This window comes from Barbatula barbatula, assembly GCF_947034865.1.
Source record: "Barbatula barbatula genome assembly, chromosome: 3".
Classification (NCBI taxonomy): Eukaryota; Metazoa; Chordata; class Actinopteri; order Cypriniformes; family Nemacheilidae; genus Barbatula; species Barbatula barbatula.
The window spans coordinates 13628351-13649045 of NC_136764.1; the positions used below are offsets into that span (position 1 = coordinate 13628351).

The following is a 20695-nucleotide window of genomic DNA, read 5'->3' on the forward strand; positions in this document are numbered from 1 at the left end:
GCTCTGTGTGGTCGCAGTACATCTAGAGTTCTCCTCCTCCTCTTCTTCATTTAGCACTCGAGATGGTGGGTTGCTCTGTGTACCAGTGTGTGGCAGGATCCGGTAATCCGGTTCCCAGAGGTAAAGCAATGAAGGGTGGGCACGTGGCCGTGCCGACTGGAGTCATGCCCACCACGGGTCCGGGGTAAGTGTGGTGATGTCCAGCTAGCCTGTCGGTCCGGCCGATATGGATCTCGTCCTCTTCCGTCTCTCCCGTGGTCTTGCGGTAGACGGGATTGTCGAAGTTCATGCTTTTAGTGCTGTTCCGCCTCCAGTTGCGGTATACTAGATAAATGCTGGTGCACAAGACCCCGAAGACCACTGTGGCAACGATAGGAACTGCATGTGTTTAACATACAGTCATGAGGGACATGTTAACACACGGTTGACAAGACAGAAAAAATAACGGCACTAGAAAGAGATTTGGTTGAAACTGACAGCACAAGAGAAAACGTGAGGAGCAAAGAAGAGCTAAAAAGATATAGAAAGATGAGAGATAGAAAGGGGTGAACACTAAAAAGAAGGATAAAAACTGTGTAAAAGCAGGACAATATTTTGTCCCCCTAAAGGGATAGTTCACCCAAAAAAAGAAAATTCTAGTTGTTCCAAACCATTATCAATTTCTTTGTTTTTATGAACACAGAGAAATATATTTGGACAAATGCTTGTAACCAAACAATTCTTGGACCCCATCGACCATTATAAAAGGAAAAATTACAGTAGTAGTTAAAAGTGCCCCAGAACAGTATGCTGTCCTACATTCTTTAAAATATCTTATTTTATGTTTAACATGAACAACAAATATATTAATAAAGTAATTTATTTAGTTCATAATGTAATTTTACCTACTATGATAGTCAATGGGGTCCAAGAACGGTTTGGTTAAAAGCATCTTTCCCAAACATCTTAGATATTCTTAGAACAAATACATTTTAACAGATTTGGAACAACTCGAATGTGAGTAAATAATGACTGAATCTATGCCTTTAAAATTAGAAAACCAAGTTCCTACCAAAGGTTTTCACCATACTGATAGGGCTTTTTTGGTGGTTTAAATAACCATTTGAAGGCTCTCTTAAAGTTATTTGTGAATTGTCAGATCCCTAATGGTCCACCATAAAAGGGCTTATGTACTGTATATAGTAACTATATTGTTCAAAGAAGAGCAAACCATGTCTGGTTTGTACATTTTAATTCACAGAAATAGTACAAAGTATGTTGTCTCACAAAAATGTGCATCCTCTTTTGTCACGCCCAAAACGCATACATTTTTCCACTCAAAATATAAAACTTGTGTATAGAATGATATTTTTCTGATGTCTGGAGAGGAGATTTCAAGTTTTGGCTGAAAATGTCACATCCATAACGCTGGAATTGCCCATCTGTGCAACATGTCATCAGCGTTCCATAAAGACTGGATGGCATGGTTTTAATCAAATATTAACTTTACTGTCGTATAGATTTGTATCAACATATAAATAAAAAAATTGTGACATCTGCTCTCTCTGCAATGCAGTAGGCTTGATGTTAGTCCATTTTGTCGTAGCACTGCTTAGGGAATTTTTTCTTGGCTCCCCGCTAAGATAATAAAGTGGAATGAATATAAACTCAGTCAGACACCACACACGCGCACACACAGACTGCATTAACATAAAGCTGAGTCTGTTGCCCTGGGCTCAATCACCTTGCAGTTCAAGCATTGGTGAGTAACGCTGGTGTCAAAATGCTCCTAAAATAGCACGGAGCGGGACCCTAGTGGCCCCATGTGCCAGAGAGGTTGAGGATGTACTTACCTATGGGAATAACAACACCAAGCACTGCCACTGTCAGATTACGGCCAAGGAGAAACAAATCATTGCCGGCTATAGGAGAATTAAAGAGAAAAAAAGCTTACTCATTTGCCCTTGATCAGCGAATAGTCATAAAAGCTGACACAGCAAAACGACCCTTCACAAACCCTCAACCTAAAATAGGTAGTCACCAATTACAACTTGGCCAAATTCTATTAGGTTACTGATAAGATTTATTTCAGTGTTTGAGGACCTTATAAGAATAAAGTTTGGAGGTTATTTATCAATATCATTAATGTACTACAGGTTTGGGAGCATATTTCTTAAAATGAAAAGTAAAACTCTGGGGTATTCTGCCAAAATTATTAATAAAAGTCATATATTTCTCCATCTGGTGTTTTGAAAAGACTGTCAAACACAGGAACAGTCCCTGTAATCAGGTTGATGGTTGACATTTCCAAGCTGTGCAAGCTGTTAACTGGCATGTCTGAAGTGCAGTTAACACAATTTTCCAACCTAGAAACTAAAAATACTTGATTTTCCCATTTTGTAGGAAATATAATTCATGGAAATTTCCAGTTCAGAGCAATGGAATGTTCTGTATAGTTTGTCAGGGGAGGGGCATATTGAGCGGTTCAAACACAGCTTAAAAGCAGTCAAGATTTACACTTACAGTGGTGAGACAGGTTACTGGTATCTCCTGGTGTGGTACTGGAAACTTGTTTTGGACTCTGCTCTGCTGTAGCATTGGAGGAGATGGTCGGTTCCTTTGGGCTGGAAGTGAGAAGTGATGGGATGCTGGTTTCAGCTATACTATCAGACTGAGAGGTCACCGCTGTGGGAGATTCTGCTTCCTGGCCGGCCACCGAAATGGTTTCCATGGTGATGTTGATGGAGACAGTGGGCGTTACAGCAGTGTCATTTTGAACTGGAAGTTAAGGGAAAGAATCAAGATAATACATTTGCTTAACCTTGACATATACTGTAATGAAGCATTCCGGGATAAGTTTCCAGCAGCAAGTTATGTGACACGACTTGTACCATTTACGGGGATCTGATGTTTAATCTTTTGATCTTTCTTGATGAATTGTCTGCGACTCATTTCTTGGTGCCGCACATATAGAAACCAAATGACTCACAAACTGCGTTGGTGGTCGCTTATCACGTTGCACCTGGTTTTTAATGGTGATGTACCGTAAGGCACCATGTTACAAGCTTACCGGGCACACACTGACGTGTGTCTGGACCCAGTTCCTCTCTGTCTGGGCAAGCGCAGGTGTATTTGGGTGAGTGCTCACTGATCTGAGGAGCTCGCAGACACAGGAAGTCACAACCTCCGTTAGTCACACCGCCCAGGTTACAGCTGTCAGGTGCTGCCCGCACACACAACACACACACAACACGCAGTGATTAATCACCTGTCAGCGGGAGGCGTTGCGTCATACGGGTTAGACACACTTCATCTTCAGTCCAGTGAGACTTACACTATGAGCAATAGTGCAACTGTAAATTGTTGACACTTTATTGTCTTTGGTGCCAGAGTGTTATGTCTAAATAATGGCAGGCAAAATAGATTACAAAATGGAGATATTTTATAGTGGATTATAAACTTGATATGGTGCGTCATTAGTCAAAGATACCAAAATAGAAAAACAAATACATAAAATTGCATAAATCTGAACTACCCTCAGGTTGGCTCAACTCATGGAAAACTACAATATCATGTGGATCGTTCAGGTGCTCGGCGAGACTGGTTACATCTTGTCCCGTGAGTCTGTTTGCGCTGTAGACAGCCTCCTTCTCGCGGTCCGTCCAGTAGACCCGATCCTGATACACACAAGAGCAAACAGATGTCTACATGTTCTGAAATGTGTTGCTTTCCTGTAGTTTTCATGTCAAGGAATTTGGCAACCAAACAACATATGATTAGGGGTTTGTTTAAATTCCCTAACAAAAGAATGGAAAAGGTAATTGTGATGCTTGCTTTAGATAAATTCATTAGATAATGGAAGCGAGCCAGCTCTTCATCAGTCTGCTTACGCCAGAGGTTTGTTTAAAACAACGGAAATCAATTCAGAAAGGGCATCCTGTGTGAATCTGCTAACAAGTCTGTCAGGAAATGTTTCACATTGAATGGTTTCCCAAATTCTTGTGTGTATATAACTCTGTTACCGGGGTGAAATCTCTATCCAGACTACAGGTGCTGTAAAATAACCTTTAATCCTGTGGCTGGTGTGTAGGTGTCAGAAATAACAGCCCTTCGGCTTCACCGTCACAATGAACATCATTGCTCCACCTCGGGCCTCCTCTGCTGTGAGGATCTGATTCATCTTAGATTACTGTGTTCATCACAACTTCAGACTCTCATGATTTTGCGAAAGTACCATAATCAAATTTTTCGTATCTAAATTTATGTTACCATGGAGATGGAAAAGCTTAAGCAGAACACACGCTATAAAAAGAATATTGTCCCTGACATAAAATAGAACTATAAATATAAACTTGAATAATTAAAATTTTACATTGTATTTACATTTAATAATATTTGTTTGACAAAACAAAATATATATATATATAAAATTCAAAGCAAAAATATAACAACATAAAATAATTGTTACTATAATAGTATTATATTTATATTTTCTATGAATTAAAATAATAATAAAACTGACTGACTTTCAATATTGTGGGATTGTCAAAAGTATTTTTCCATGTTTCTGTGTGATTTTTTAAATGTTTTTCAGTAAATATTGTGCAAAAAAACAAGTTTTGGCAACTGGAAACATTTCGATTTTTTGCTGGAATGGGTATCAGAAGTGGCGAGATTATTCAAAATCAGGTCCTGTGCTGAATTATATTATCAAGCTTGATCAAGGATCAGACTCAAAGTAGTTGATACCTTGACTGTAAGATACTTGCACATGTATTTCAACTGACCCTGACCCGGGCTTTTATTGGGCACTGTGTGGGGGTTTCATTGTTAACTGCTGGATGTATCAGTTACATTTTCTTTAATAGGATCATACACAGCCAAAGCATTAAACATACACAAAACATATAGCTTTCCTGTAGCTCAGTATTAAGAGCATTGCGTTACCATCACAAGGTTGTGGATTCGATCCCTTTTACCTAAGTAAAATGTATAGGATAATGCAATGTAAGTCGCTTTGGATAAAGGCGTCTGCCAAATGCCTAAATGTAAATGTGTTAACTGGAGACACAAAAACATAGATCAAATACAAAGTTAAAACAGACACAAAGCTTTGTGACTATTCAGAGACTTTATCACAACAATTACCTATGGTACAAAAAAACTAAAAAAAGTTTGATCAACTGTGTACTGTGAATCCCCCAAAGACACACTCACCTCAAAAACAGCGAGGGCATACGGATGGCCAAGTCTCTCAGAAGAGGACAAGATGACTCTGCGTTGGGCACCGTTTAAATCCACACTGGAGACCAGGTGAAGTTTGGAGTCCACCCAGTACAAACGCTTGCCTACGACATCTATTATAAAGACAAAAGTGTCAAACAGTCTGGAGATGTAAGACCAGACTAACTAAAATCACACCCTTAACCTGCTTTAAATAAACATAGACCTCAGCAAGATCATATCTCAAATATTTCCTAGGACCTCCTGTTTACTAGAATCATTACCTAGAGTGATGCCATTGGGCCATTCAATGTCTTCAGACACCAAAACCTTTCGATCGACACCATTCATGCCAGCCTTTTCGATCTTCGCCCTGATCCCCCAGTCAGACCAGTACATAAACCTGTAAAAGCAAAGTATTCACCAGAAAAAGATCAGTGCTTAGTTTGACCGATTTGCACCATGCCAACAGTGAAAATGCCATGAGCTGTGTACGTTCAGTGATAAAAATAAAAACAGGAGAGACGATTTCAAAACATAAGTATTATGAAATAAGAGTATAATTTATTGTTTTTGTGTATCAACACTAAACACCATTACCACCATTGTTCAAGTGAAATGTTTAATACTGGATGAAAAAACCTTGGACGATAAATGGCATGCAGAAGTGATGTAATCTTGCATCATTTAAACGTAAACATGCTCTCCATCCACCTACTGTATATTTACAGTACATTTATCTCACCCTTATGCCATACTAGTCCATTTGAGTCAGTCCTAGAATTGTCTAGAATTAACATCATCTTCATAATAAACCACTAACTCTTCACATCTGCGAGATCTTATAATTGCAGTGACCTTTAAAGCCAGTGTGGCCTGTGAGATTGTGTCATTTAGTGTGACAGTGTTAGGATAAGATCCATTTAATGGCTGCTCAGCGATACACTCGCTCACCCTCTCTCTGGATCCACAGCTATGGCCCGCGGCTCGCTCAGCTCGGTGCTGATCAACACGCGTCTCCTGCTTCCATCCGCAGAGGCCACAGAGATGGTTCTGTCCCCTGAGTCAGTCCAATAGAGGTTATGGTGGACCCAGTCCAGAGCCAGACCCTCAGGGGAATGCAGATCTGAATCGATCAGCGTAACGTGGCGAGACGGGTCGCTTGCTTCATGGATGTACGCACTTGTAGGGTGAGAGAGAACACTGGTGATGAATCAAATTTCTGTTAAAAAGGCTGTTCACTCTCTGGTTTTAACTTAGTGGTGTGTACGTGACCTCACTGAATCAAAATCCCATTGTCCATTGAATAGAAAATGTGTGACACTCGTTCACTTTCAGTGATGACAGAAAAAAAAATTTTTGTCGCTGGGATCTCTTCAATAAAACTCATCAACTAAAACTTTTCAAGAGACTTAATGCACTCGAAGGAATAGTTAATCCAAAAATGAACATTGCGGAATTCATTAACTCAGAACCCTAGAAATGAATACATATTTGGAACAAATCGAGGGTGAGTAAATGATAACAGAAGTTTATTTTGGGGTGAACTGTCCCTTTAATGGATGCCCCCTTTCCCCTTCTATAAGGGGACAAGATACTTGAAATATACAAAATACTTGCCAATTGAAAAATGCAGAGGCAGCGAAAGTCACTAAAACTTTTAAGTTGAGGGCTGAATTTATTTTACAGTGTCTGTCTTGCTCCTCTACACATTCTACATATCATCTGAAGTGTTCATCAGTGCCACAGGTGTTCATAAATCAAGGCCCCTCGCTCACTACCCTACAGCCTTCCATTATGAACTTTAATATCATCCAAATTAGTTCAAGGTCACAGTGGAGCAGTTACAGCTAATGACTTTGCACTTTATCCTCAGTTAGAAGTTCAGAAGTGACACAAGACCGACAGTGAAAAAGAAGGCAGAGGCAGAATACTTCTATTTAATGAGATGTCAGATAATTTTGGGTTCCGCTGAGATATCTATTATTAGGAAAGAGTATCACATGAAACATGGAATCAGGAGACAAGAAACGACCGTGAAAAAATTAGGTTGTAAAGTTTGAAATGTTTGAGTTTGTAACAGGACCACACCATAGTACGGCCAAAAAACTCTCCTGCATCAACTATAGTCTGAAACACAGCTCTGATGATGTGAAGGAGATGAGAACTCCAATATGGGTTTATTGGGAAAAACAAAAAACACACCAGTGGTTTTTAATCCTGGTTCTGGAGACTCTTTAACACTGGGCATTTTGTCTTCCCCATTTATCAAATTATGATAAGTCTGTGAACTAGCTGGGTGTTTTAGATAATACCTGCTGCCCTTTTAGCCAAACTGGTTGTCCAATTTCACTTACTCGTGTTCATTCACTCTTTCGAGTATACTGTATTAGTGATGTCAGGAATAGTAAATACAGTATGTGTAAAGGGAGTGATTTTTGGACACAGTCCAGATACCATCATGACAAGAAACAGGAACAAGATGAACAGAAAACTACAATAACACATATGTAAAGAAAAATATCACATTGCAAACAAAGGGCATAAATCACAAACTAAAACCAGACAAAACGGTCACACAGGAACAGTAATGTGGTAGTTAAAATGTTTTGTTAGTGTTATTTTCTGACTCTCTGTCTCTTATGGGTCTGACTCTAATTTTAATTATTAGTAGGTTGTCTGTTCTGAGGATGTGAGAAAGGGGATATGTAAATAACTGAAGCTGTTTCTCCTGCTTTGAAAATTAACATATCACTAGCTTGTGAAGCAGCACTTTTCCACTGAAATGAAAGCAGATTCTCATCGTAATGAGCCCGGCTGCCTTTTAAGTGCTTTGCTCAACAGTTTACAAACATATTTACAGCGTAAAAGCTCAAGTTGAGGTCACCTGTATATTTTATGTTGAAAACGGTCACACCAGAACATGCGGTTGGCAGCCACGTCTACGTTGATGGCCACCGCGTTCTTCTGAGTGGGAACCACCTGCGTGTAGTCTCTCTTCACCAGGTCAATGCGCCTGATCTCGTGTCTGTTCGTGAACATCAAGTAAGGGCTTTTTCCTACATAAAGAAGATAGAGAAGTACACGACAGGTAAGACTGACTTTACATGTCTCCTCCATGCCGTAGACTCCATTTCTGACAGCACCAAGGGAGTGTTTCCCTGTGCAATTTTTCAGCAACAGTATTTTGTTCTGGAAGACTGATGAGCCATGGAGGACACAGGAAGCAGAAATCAGTCATGTGATAACATCTGACGAAAAATTCAGCATGAGCTAGGCAGAACAGAATGTTCTGGCAAACATTGAAAAAAGACACAAGGGATGTGTGGTCCACTGTACAATATAATGCATGATGCCTGAGAGCATGAACTTCTGAACTGAATGTTGAAATGGTTCATTGAGGGAAAATGATTTATAAAGGGAACAGCAGACTCATTAACTACCACGGCAAAGCTTTCAAAAGTGAAAATCCATCTTTCACAAAATGGTCTTTTGTCTGAGATACATTTATTTATTGTAATAAGACAACTCAGAACTCCATTTCTAAGTAAAGGTTGGAATGAATGAGAACTAGTGTTAGAATAAATAAATTGAGCCGTATTCAAGCAGTTGGCAAATGGACACATAATCTTTATTGTCACTATCAATACAACATCAAACGTATGAAAAATGTCTTACCCTTTGCTTTGCATGTTTTGCTCACAGGGTCCATTTCATAACCCGGGTGACATTCACACTTGAAATCCCCTTTAAGGTTGATGCAGATCTGACTGCAGGCATCAGGGTTCTCACATTCATCGATGTCTGTGAAACAAACCAACACAAGTGACAGCAGGCGTGCTTACCCACTTCGACACAGATAAATGACAATAGAATGGATGGGTACACACAAACACACAGTCTGCTATTACCTGCCCAGTATAAAAGCTCATTGAATCCATGGGTTAAATTGGATTCCGAGATTTAAGTAGCCACAGTTTAATAGATGCTCAAATCTTTAACTCTGGATTACACCACATCATTTACATACAGTAGAATAATTTAGGCATTGTGGTTAGTTCTTACATTGTAGATAACCAAACACTTTCTTGCTATTTCTACGTGCTGTAAATCTACAGTTTTTGTAAACCAACATTGGGACTTGTAATCTCACATCCGCACTTCTGTTGCTTGTAATGGAAACAAACAAATTAATTTGATCTACTTCAGTACAAGTAAACAAGAGTTAGGTCTGACCTCCACACGTCCTCTTGTCCAGCAGCTTGTATCCAACGGGACACTGGCACTCAAATCCAATAGGCCGGTCTACGCAGATGTGCGAGCAACCACCGTTGTTAAGTAAACATTCATTCAAACCTACGAGACAAAGAGAGGTATGGTAAAAAATTACTAACAACAATGTGAAATGTGTTTATGTTAGTCTATGTGTGTGAAAAAGGCTGTATATGGGAGAATGAATGTAGACAACACTACTGGCTTTAGTACTCATCAATATTTCCAAATGTGTGTTTAAAAAACACAGATCCAGTGCATACACAGCTTACATCCAACAAGGCTTTGAATTAAGAACATTCTACCGTCCATCATCGACCTTCCATTCAACGAAACACAAGCAGAACTAATCTTTGGGTAAATCATTTAAAACCTTGTGAATCGTACATTTTCAAAATGCATCAAAATGTAAAAAGCCGTAATAGGCCACAAAATAAGCTTTTTGTTAGGAAAAGGCCAGATTAAAGTCATTATTGACTGAAAACTCTCACTGTGAGAGTTTTTAAAGGTCACAGGTCACTGTGAACTACTTATGAACTTTTGTGTTCAGGAAAAAATAGCTTACAGATTTGGACATGAGGGAGAGTAAATAATGCCATTAAGGAAAAATAACCTTACAAATTGTTTTGTTTTGTTCTGTTAAGCACAAAAGAAGATATTCGGACGATTTAGGACAGCAAACAGTTCTGGGACACTTTTGACAACCATTGTAATTTTATGGTAGTCAATGGTGGCCAAGAACTATGTGGTTACGAACATTCTTCCAAATATCTTTCTCTGCGTTCAAGGGTGAGTAAATGATGACAGATTTTTTATTTATGGGTGAACTGTTCCTTTAAGACAGTTCCACGTATTACACTATCACCAGGCATCGCGTGTATTATCTGAAAGTGATGAGACAATAAGAATGACATTACTGACAGAATATTGAGAGTGGTTAATAAATTTAAGGCACTGAACCAGCTCACGGCGTGTTTACAGTACATACCGTACGGGTCGTGAGAACATATTGCGACCTACTGCTTAAGTGAGCAGCAAGATTTATTGGGTTCACCATAGACACATTTTAATGAGGCAAGAGGAGAGATATGTGTGGGCCACAAACAAGCAGCAATGTGCTTTCTCATTTTTCCCTCCCACTATCTGACAGAGTAGCATTTGAGTACCAGGTGTTCTTTCTAACTCTAAGGTTTTGGCTTCCTGACAATATCCAGAAAAATTTGCAATTTGGGGCAGGGCCACGTTGCTCGGAGCCATCCATATGTCAAATAAGCAACGGAGCCTTCTGGATTAAAGGGGAAGACACAGAGTGCATTAAAACGGAGTTAGGAGTGCTTTCTCTGGAGACTGAGATTATTGATGCACGTGGGTGAATTTGGCATTTGAGAGAGAAGGATAAGGTTTGGTGAGATGTGCAGGTACACACACAGGTCTCTAGCTAGCGCATTCTCCAAGGCCTTCATTCCTCTGTGATGCTAATGAGACTATGAGAAGCTTTTCTTCTTCATCAGAGAAAGCTCTGTCCCAGATAGTGCTGAGATATATGAAGATAACAATCCTGTTTTCTCTTTCATCTTATGAAGAGATGTATAAATGATGATGCACATTGCTGCAGTGACCTCTCCAAAAAAACAGTGTCTTAGGTAACCTATTTGGTTATGCAGCTTGCAAACTATCCCCTAAATTCACAAAAAGATTAAGGTTAAGGTTTGTTCGGTTCCCCACCAAAGGTACTGCAATGTTTGCAATAGTAAACACAACTATGAAAATAAATTCAGAGCTTTTGCCAGATTTAGGTATTACTCATATTTTCAACTACAAAAAGACTGATGAGATTAGATCTCAAAAAAGTCAAGGTGTGCTCAGATTTGCCTCATTTCGCAATCATCCAATATTTTGCGATTCATCTTTTTTCAAGACAAAATGATCTAAACTGTTCGAATCTTGTTCATGTACATGTTAACCTCTTTACTCTTTCTAAATGTTAACAATTGTCTTAGAAATATTTTCTTACTGCACTCCTTTTTGAGTTCGTCTGATCGATCCTTGCAGTCCTTGACATTGTCACATACTTTCGTGCCATCAATGCATTCCCCGTTCCTACAGAGAAACTTCAGAGGTCCCTCACACTTGGTGGCTAAAGCATGACAGAGAAAAATAGATAACAAATAGAGCCTTATTCAATAGAATTCAGTTCAGTTTTGAAGATTACTACAAATTTGTGTATTCTCAGCACAAAGATTCGAAACACGGGATTTAACAAATGTCTGGCCGTTTAGGTGGACTCTTTGCACGTCTGCTGAAGAATAGCCATTTTCAAAAAGATTGTCCGATTTACTTCCACACTGATTACCAATTCGACACAACCTTCTTTCAACAGGACAGACTTCTGTCTCAGCTGACAGCTCTGCAACCATTAAACGTTGAAGGGTGTCGTTTTAAAGAACGGAACCAATTTCATTTCTGGGATACTTTTCACCATGCTGAATAAACAGCACCATAGATTCAAGGAACAAAGAGGAACACGCAAAAACATACCATTGACACAGCCAGCCTCATCGCTTTTGTCCAGGCAGTCATGGATTTTGTTGCACTGTTTGATACCGTGGATGCAGGACCCATCTCCACACTGGAACTCATCGGGTCGGCATGTGAGCAGAACTGTGGATGAGCCAAAACACCACACACATAAGCCAAAGAAAACGCTGACACACAGATGACTGAGAAATACAATTTTACAAAGCAACTTTCTTTTTGATGTTCTTAAGAAAACCTCTTTTCTTAAAGGGATTTCACCCAAAACAAATTAAAACAAATTCTGTCTTCATTTACTCACCCTTAAGTTCTTTTAAATCTGTATAAATTTCTTTGTTCTAATGAGACCACAGAGAAAGATATTTGGAATAATGTTTGTAACCAGCAAACAGTTCTTGGCCACTATTGATTAACATAGTTGGAAAAATTGCTTTATAGATGTATTTGTTCTGTTGAAAACTAAAGAAGATATTTTGAAGAATGTAGAATGACAAACAATTCTAGGGAAATTTTGTCTACCATTGTAATCTTTCCTGCTATGGTAGTCTATGGTGGCCAAGAACTGTTCATCCAACCAGCATTCATCCAAATATCTTTCTCTGTGTTCATCAGAACAAAGAAATGCCTGCAGATTTGGAACAAATGTAAATCCATAGGACTTTTCTTCCACAGAAAATATTTTGAAGAATGTGGGTGATCAAATGATTTGGGACCCCATTGATTTCCATTGTATGGACTGTTAACTCATTGTTTCTGGAGAGGTGTTGTAGAGAGGTGCTCTCGACTAACTGAGTGTAAGTTACATCTGAGAACACAAGTAATATCTATTATAAAACAAAAAATTGAAAAATCCCTCAAAGGCTGCATTATAACAAGGAATTAATAAGATTATAAAGTATCCTATGGCAGATGTACCCTCCTTCTATTTCAAGGGCTCTCAGACACACTCAAGGGCACACATCAAAGGGTCGCCTAGCAACACTCGGACACATTCACGTGGTCTTCATACTCCCTCTGGCCAGGGCAGAATTATATCGTAATTGACCTGGACATGTTACCTCACAGTAAGAATGAATGAAGAATGAAGAAAGAATGAATCTTCTGAAGCAAAAACTAAACAAAACATCAGACCAGGATAAAGTATCAAAATTAAAATCAATGCCTAGGTCAGCTTACACTCATGAGATCCTGTTGTTTACCACAGCGTCTCTTCCTAGTCTCTTGTCTAAAATAACCAAATGCCTCACGGTAGCTTAATACAGCCCGACGTGCCTGGAGAAGCATGACAGCAGAGATGTGAAATTTGAATTTTCCCAGCCTTGAGGGAATGACTTGGCCCGGAAAGTTTAAAATGACGAGACAGCGCTTTGACTTTTGACTAATCTGATTTTGGATGTACACCAAAGTCATTCCTGGAATGTGAAATGGTTTGTAAAATCGCATCTCGCAAATGTCTTGTTCCATACTCATGCAATACTGTGTTTTAGGCAAGGCTTAAATTTTGGTCAGATCAAATGTGCGAAAAACATTTTAAATCTATAAAAATATTTTAATTTATATATACTCATGGAAAGCTACACTTTTTAATCAAACAGCCAACATCAGACTGTCAATGATGATGCAATGCATTCAGAGATGATTTCTGAGACAGACACATGCCTCCCTCAGATATAGTAAACCACATACAGTACACTGTGCAGCCTTGTCATCCACCAAAGAGCGAAACATGAATAAAAATAAGTACATCATTCATTGCGGAACGATAATATCTACACTGATTATAAAGATTAAAGTGTGTCTTCACACTAAATGCTTCAATCCTCGTAGAAAAAACTACAGTAAAAATCGTCTTGGTGTGGGCGGAATAGATAATGGTAAACAACATGCAAAACGATCTGTCATGAACCTTTGTTTACCATCTTTGGTACATCTTTACGATATCTGTGGGAATTTAATTCCTTTTCCTGCTGCATGTGTGCCCTTCAGAAACATTTTGCAGATCGCATGCCCTTCACAAAGAGAACTCCTGCTGTGACAACAGAGTCCTGCAATGAAATTTCCATAAATATGGCTGTGATTTATTCAAGCACATTCGTGCCCATTGGCTGAGAGTGTTTGTTTTGTGTGCGGTACAATGCAGCATCCATCGAGTTCAGCAGGCGAAGAATTAGGAGAAAAACGAGGCACTATGGAAACTATGTTTGCAAAGAAAGAGATAAATGGTGAGTGGATAAATTTGGGCCTGCAAGATGCAAGACTCTTTAATCAATGATTTGCAACATTTAACCATCCAACTTTAAAACAGTTTACTGTATTTTTCAGCAAAAAGAACAAGTCGATCACAAACAGCGACTCACTTAAATGTTGATCTAATTCTTGAACCAGTTTACTAATATGAACTATACATTTACATCTTTATGTCAGTAAGGTCCACGTGTTCTGTTTTCTGTATAAAAAGTAAATTCGAGGTATGGGGGCAAACTTACAGCAGTTAGCCTCATCTGATTTGTCCTTGCAGTCAGGATCCCTGTCGCACCTCCAGGTCAGCCTCACACATTCCCCACTGCCGCAACGAAATTCTCCAGCGCCGCACTGCGCCCGGCGAGCTGGAGGAGGAGCTGGCCGACCGGACCCACTTCCACATCTCCCCTCAGACTCATCAGAACCATCAGCGCAGTCCATGTCACCGTCACAGGTCCAGGGAGTGGGCACACACTCTGAGCTGTTGCAGCGGAACTCGTGCGGTCCACAGGTGGGAGGAGAGCACTTCTCTTCATCGCTGCCGTCTCCACAGTCGTCGTCACCATCGCACACGTAGACTGGTGCTAAACACTTGCGGTTACGACACTGAAATTCTCCTCCTGAGCAGGACCTGGCATCTGTGGATATGACAAAAGCCAATTGATGAAAAATATGCTTTAATGTAAAGATACAACAGACATGCAAGCATCAACAAAAGTTAAAACATCACATTTCTTCACATATTTTGGAAGACTGACACAATTTTATATTTTTTTTTATGTAGCATAGTTGTCACAAATATAAAAATATAAAGTGTCAATAAATATATAATAACATATAATAATATATATTTTTATATTTATTTATAATATAATGTTTACATAATGAGAAAAAGTACCATTTTAATATTTACTTAAATATCAATTAAATTTATATAAATATATATATATGAAGTGTGAAGAAGCTAAAATAATATTTATTTAAATTATATAAATATAAATATTATATTATTATTTAAATTATATATAAATAGTTAGCAATGACAAATAGCCTTAGTTACTATATTATAACTAAGGCTATTAGCTTTCAGAACTAAAGTAAGGGAGTTTTTTTAAACTGTGTGCTTGATTCTGAGATTATTTCTTTAAAGTTCACTAACCTCTAAAATAGAAACCTACTCAATCCACAAATGTTTTTTTTCAAAAGCCCCAAATCTATCTCAGGTTTCCAAAACATTTAACATTTTTACATTTGACATTTAACACAAATTCCTTTTCATTTCCCCGCGAGGCTAGAAAGATCTAAATGCTGAAGCAGGTAGAAGAGCCTTTGTAAATCATGTTTCAGTGAAAAACCTGTGGTTTGAGATTAGTTTAGTTTAAAAGCAGATTATTTTGTGGAAACAGGCAATTATCATCACTGTGCCAAAACTCCAACCATTTACATTCATTTATCCCAGCACAGTTAGAAAAATCCCTACAGCACTTTAAAGGAAGAACACAAACATGATACTGTACAGTATAGATTCCTCAAATCTGGGCACTTATTTCATATCAAATTAAAATGTTATTAAAATTTACTGATATGAGGTATTTCAACACAGCAAGCTCAAAAATATCAAAATGACGTACACTGGGAACATTGAATTAAAAAAGTGTTGCACTGGGTATTAAACATATAAGGAATTATGAATATGTTGGCAGAGTTGAGGAAATGAATTGGCCTGCAGCTTTCGGCTGTAGCCAGTTATCAAAGTAAACAGTCAAGCTCAGGCATATAAGAAGACCCAGTGGTGCTTGATATTGGACTGAAGCCAGTTTGACCCAGTTCCCCGGAAGCCACGGTGTAGTGATGATGAGAGGTTCTGATCAGCAGAGGTGAAGCTGTGGGCCATGTCCACTCTGAGGGGAGAGACGTGGGATGGACCAGTCCACCCATATTAGCTTCTACTAGTGCCTGTTCAAAACTTTAACAACAGAAAACATGTTTTGTGCAAGTGCCAGGAAAAGAGCTCATTCAATTAAAAACTCGGCAATGTATTTTACATACACACTCATAAACACAAATCATTTTGTGCAGAACTACTTTGTGCAAATAACTTCACTGCACTTAGAAAAAACAATCATAAACATGCACCAATGCAACAATCAGACTAACCATGGTCACAATTTAAACACACTGTCAGGTTTTATTTTTCATACTTCGTTGCCTCTATGGAAAATAAATCATCAGGCTATATGAAACATCTGGGTGAAATACAAGTTAAGCATAACACACATGCTGTCAGATTGAGCTTTACCTTTATTAATTCAGGAATATTTATCTGTTTCTACATACAAGGCTCCGTTTGGAATTGCATACTATTCTTATTTCATTACATATACTAAGGAGAGTATGCACTTTTCTGTATGTTTGTTTTCAAACGGTTCAAGCAAGTTGATAAGACTGCGTCTACACATGTGCGACACAACAAAAGACTTTCAAATTCATCTTAATGTTTGCGCCACAACAAACCCATTATGAACAAGGCATTTCTCACATCGGTCGCGTCATGTGTAAACAGGGAGTAAGCCATAATACCACAAGCCCCCGTAATGATGTAAAAAATTGCATAAAAACAGAAAACATGTTGACAACAGTACAGTAAGTATGCACATAAGTACGTTATGAGACAACGATGTACTATAGTGTTTGAATCATTTTTCATTGCATACAGCTTGTTTCACATATTATTATTTAAACATAGCAGGCAGTAGGCAAGGCAAGGCAAGTTTATTTATATAGCACATTTCATACACAATGGTAATTCAAAGTTTCAAGTTGCACTGTACTTGTATGTGTGTAATGACAATAAATTGAATACAAATCCAATCCAAAAAGTGCTTTACATAGAAGAAATTAAAAATATCCATTTGATAAAAGATTGAAGAAATAAGAAAATAAAATGTAACTAGTAAAGAATAAAAAAATAAAATAGTTTAGAATAGAATAGAAAATAAATAAAATAAAGCACAGCACAAACAGTCGGACGGTCAGAGGCACAGTGCACATTCATTAAATGCAAAGTAAAACAGATGTGTTTTGAGTCTGGATTTGAATGTGACTTCTGTGGGAGCACATCTGATCTCTTCTGGAAGCTGGTTCCAGCTGCGGCTCGCATAATAGCTAAATGCAGACTCTCCTTGCTTAGAGTGAACCCTTGGTATTTCTAGCTGATGCGATCCTAATGACCTGAGTGTTCTTTTGGGTCTGTATTCAATGTATTGAGGTCCTAGGCCATTGAACGATTTATACACAAGTAATAAAACTTTAAAATCTATCCTATATGTAACTGGTAGCCAGTTTAAAGACCTGAGGACTGGTGTGATATGATCATATTTTCTGGTTCTGCTCAGAATCCTTGCCGCAGCGTTCTGTATGAGCTGCATCTGTCTTATGGTCTTTTTGGGGAGGCCAGTAAGGAGTCCATTACAATAATCCACCCTGCTGGTGATGAAAGCATGCACAAGTTTCTCTAAGTCTTGACTGGAAACAAAGCATCTAATTCTTGCAATATTTTTCAGATGATAATATGCTGATTTAGTTATTGCTTTGACATGACTACTGAAGCTAAGGTCTGACTCTAGAGACAGACCGAGATTCCTGACTTGATTTTTTGTTGTTCGACCTTTAGAGTAAAGGTATGTGTTCACCTTGAGAACCTCGTCTTTATTTCCAAACGTAATGACTTCAGTTTTCATCACCTGATTTGTTTTGATGTGTTCATTTTGGAGTCTCAGTTTGTGTCGCAGTTCTGTCACTATATTAACTTCATGAATTTTCCTGTGAATCTGTTTGATAAGAAAGTGTCTCCTTAGAACATTAATGTAAATTTCACAACAGATCAACCAGTTTCTCATATTGAAAGTAAAAAGATCAAACAAAATCTAAAACAACAAACACGCATCAAAATAATAAACAAGTCAGCGTCAATAATAATATCAACAAAAATTGGTGAAGGAATATAAGCCTCTTTTTAAATACAAGCATTTACATGAATCTGTGCATGCACTGAACCTGTTGTGAAACTCCATTGAGATGTTAGCAGCAGATGTCTAGTTGCTTCTGAGCGCCACTGCAGTGGATTAAAGTTATGAAGCTCTCAGCAGTGGATAATGAGAGGTGTATTACACAGCACTGACCTCACACAGCAGGGCAGGAAATCAATTATCATCATGACCCAGGTGAAATATCATTCTGAGACATGGCTCTTGTTCCAGTTCGATACTGTGACATTGGCAGGGGCATAACAATCAAGAGTTGGAAAATGGCCGGACACTGGTAATAGCCTGACTAAAACAAACACCTCATTACTTTTATGGAAGAAAAACATGAATCAATGCGGCATAGTTGGATTGTTAGATCCATGACAACAAAAAAGGGGAATAAAAGGGGAATGTAAAGTTTTGGGAGTGCCATCTATACAGTGACCCTGACATTTAGATTCTGATTTGAGTATCGTATGATAGCCTAAAAGGTTACAGCTTTCTGCTTGGAGCACATCTCTCACACTGGTCAGAAAAGTTAGTGTAACACACACAAGCACACATTTTTACCAAAGAATACGTCAGTAATAACAATTCTCTTCAGTGATTTGGTACGATTGCATTTATACCAGCAGCGAAGCGTTCGCATGAACCGCACCTCATACCTCCCTTTTTAAGCGGACTCGGGTGCGCACCAAAAGTGCTAGTGTGAAACCGCCCTTAGTTTCAAAAGCCTATAACATGATAAATTGCTCTGTGTACAGAAAAAAAATTAAGAATTTAAAAGAGTTGTGACACATGATTTACCCAAGCGTGTTCGCTGAGAGCCATCATCCACCCCGCTGCACTGGAATAAAATAGTTGGATGGTGTTCAATTTACGTTTCAACCCGGCAATTACGATTATGATTTATATCTTATAACATGTCAAAAGGTTTTGTGTTTTAAGAATGAATTTATAATTGCTTTTTTGGAGAGAATCACATGAATGAAAAGATGACGATACACTTATACTTCCATGAATTCCCTGAGAATCTGTGACTTGTATGACTAGCACAATGCTTAATCACTTTTTTTTAAGAACATGTTTAGACAAATGTGCTGCCCTATGAAACAATCACATTTTATTGCTTACCAAATGGATTTAAATTTACAGAGAAAACAGATTGAAGAAATTGAATGAGGGTGAGAAACAGTTAATGTGACAGACGGTTGGGTAGACAAACAGAATGAAGGCCAGAGGAGAGAAACTATTATAGGGAGTGAGAGGAAGCGTAAAAGCTAGAAGGCACTTAAAAGTAGGACAGAGGGTTTCATAGCGGGGGTCTGTGGAGTCACCTGATTGGCCAAAGCACAATCACCATTTCTGATGAGCCATTGAACACAGACAGTGATTGGGTATGATGGCACTTGAGCATAAGCCCCGTTAATTTAACATCAATACTCTAGAGTCCAGACAATAAATCAAGAAATCCTTGGGTGAGCATTTCAAGGGCATCCTTTTGCCATCTCTTTAACAATAATTACTTACCACAGCCTATAATATTCATAAATCTGCATACGGTAGATATAAACAATGACACTTTATATAGCTTATAACAGATAAGAAATAATTCACAGCAGATTGGTATTATTCTGAATATCAATAATATTAAATGATACAACTATATTTCACGGCCATCGATTGTTAAGTTATAATTAAAGCCAAATCTTGCACAAGGCGGCAGTGCGCTCAGGATATAAACAGGTTTCTTTATGTCAGCCAGTTCAAAGTATCACATCAGCTTGTATGAGGTTCCCTGCAGAGAATCAAACAAACAGTCCGAGACGGAGGGATCAGACTCACCCGCAGCGCAGTCCTCTTCATCTAAGCCGTTTTCACAGTCTCTCTCCCCATCACAGCGCCAGGACAGCGACACACACTTCCCTCCACAGTCGAACTTATCTGGTGGACACGTCTGTCTGACCGCTGTGAGAGAGAAGGAAAATGTTTGAAATCTGAAACATGATGCTGGTGAGCAAATCGCCATTGAATCACTATGTTGATCTCACTGTGTGCTCACTGGACATGCCTTATCAGAGATGTCCCAGCGTTTGCCATCACTGTTAGTCATGTGAGATAGCAAACAGGATAAAAACACACAGATCTGTGCAAGTTTAAGTTTGCTCTCCTGGCGTCCCCCAAAAATTGGATATTCTTGTAGGTCTTTTCCACACAAAGCCAGTTAGTGAACATGGCTGTGGAGCTCGAAAAATGGAGTCAAATGTTTTTTTTTAAGGCTAACAATTGTGATCACAATGAACTGTCATCGTATTGATCCGCATTATCAATCGTCCAAATTTCTACTTCACCTTGTCATGGAAAAAAAGAAAATCGTGCATGTGTTTGGGTGAATCGTTCCATGAAGTGAGAGAGAATGA

The 20695-nt window shown here is 38.6% G+C and overlaps 1 protein-coding gene across 1 annotated transcript in view; it reads right to left on the reverse strand.

Moving 5' to 3' along the window:
- Positions 1-46: 46 nt before the first annotated feature.
- Positions 47-20695, reverse strand: part of LOC306891901 (low-density lipoprotein receptor-related protein 8-like) — a gene marked incomplete at its 3' end in the record, with an annotated part of 41791 nt that continues 21142 nt past the window's right edge. Inside the window, exons 4-18 of the mRNA XM_079452524.1 lie at positions 20121-20243; positions 14496-14888; positions 12013-12135; positions 11489-11611; positions 9439-9558; positions 8881-9006; positions 8090-8261; positions 6157-6384; positions 5487-5605; positions 5197-5336; positions 3515-3656; positions 3050-3202; positions 2503-2757; positions 1833-1901; positions 47-378 (exon numbers count right to left, since the gene is read on the reverse strand). Of these exons, the coding sequence (XP_079308650.1) occupies positions 47-378; positions 1833-1901; positions 2503-2757; positions 3050-3202; positions 3515-3656; positions 5197-5336; positions 5487-5605; positions 6157-6384; positions 8090-8261; positions 8881-9006; positions 9439-9558; positions 11489-11611; positions 12013-12135; positions 14496-14888; positions 20121-20243 (2618 nt within the window). The remainder of the gene's footprint in view (positions 379-1832; positions 1902-2502; positions 2758-3049; positions 3203-3514; positions 3657-5196; positions 5337-5486; positions 5606-6156; positions 6385-8089; positions 8262-8880; positions 9007-9438; positions 9559-11488; positions 11612-12012; positions 12136-14495; positions 14889-20120; positions 20244-20695) is intronic.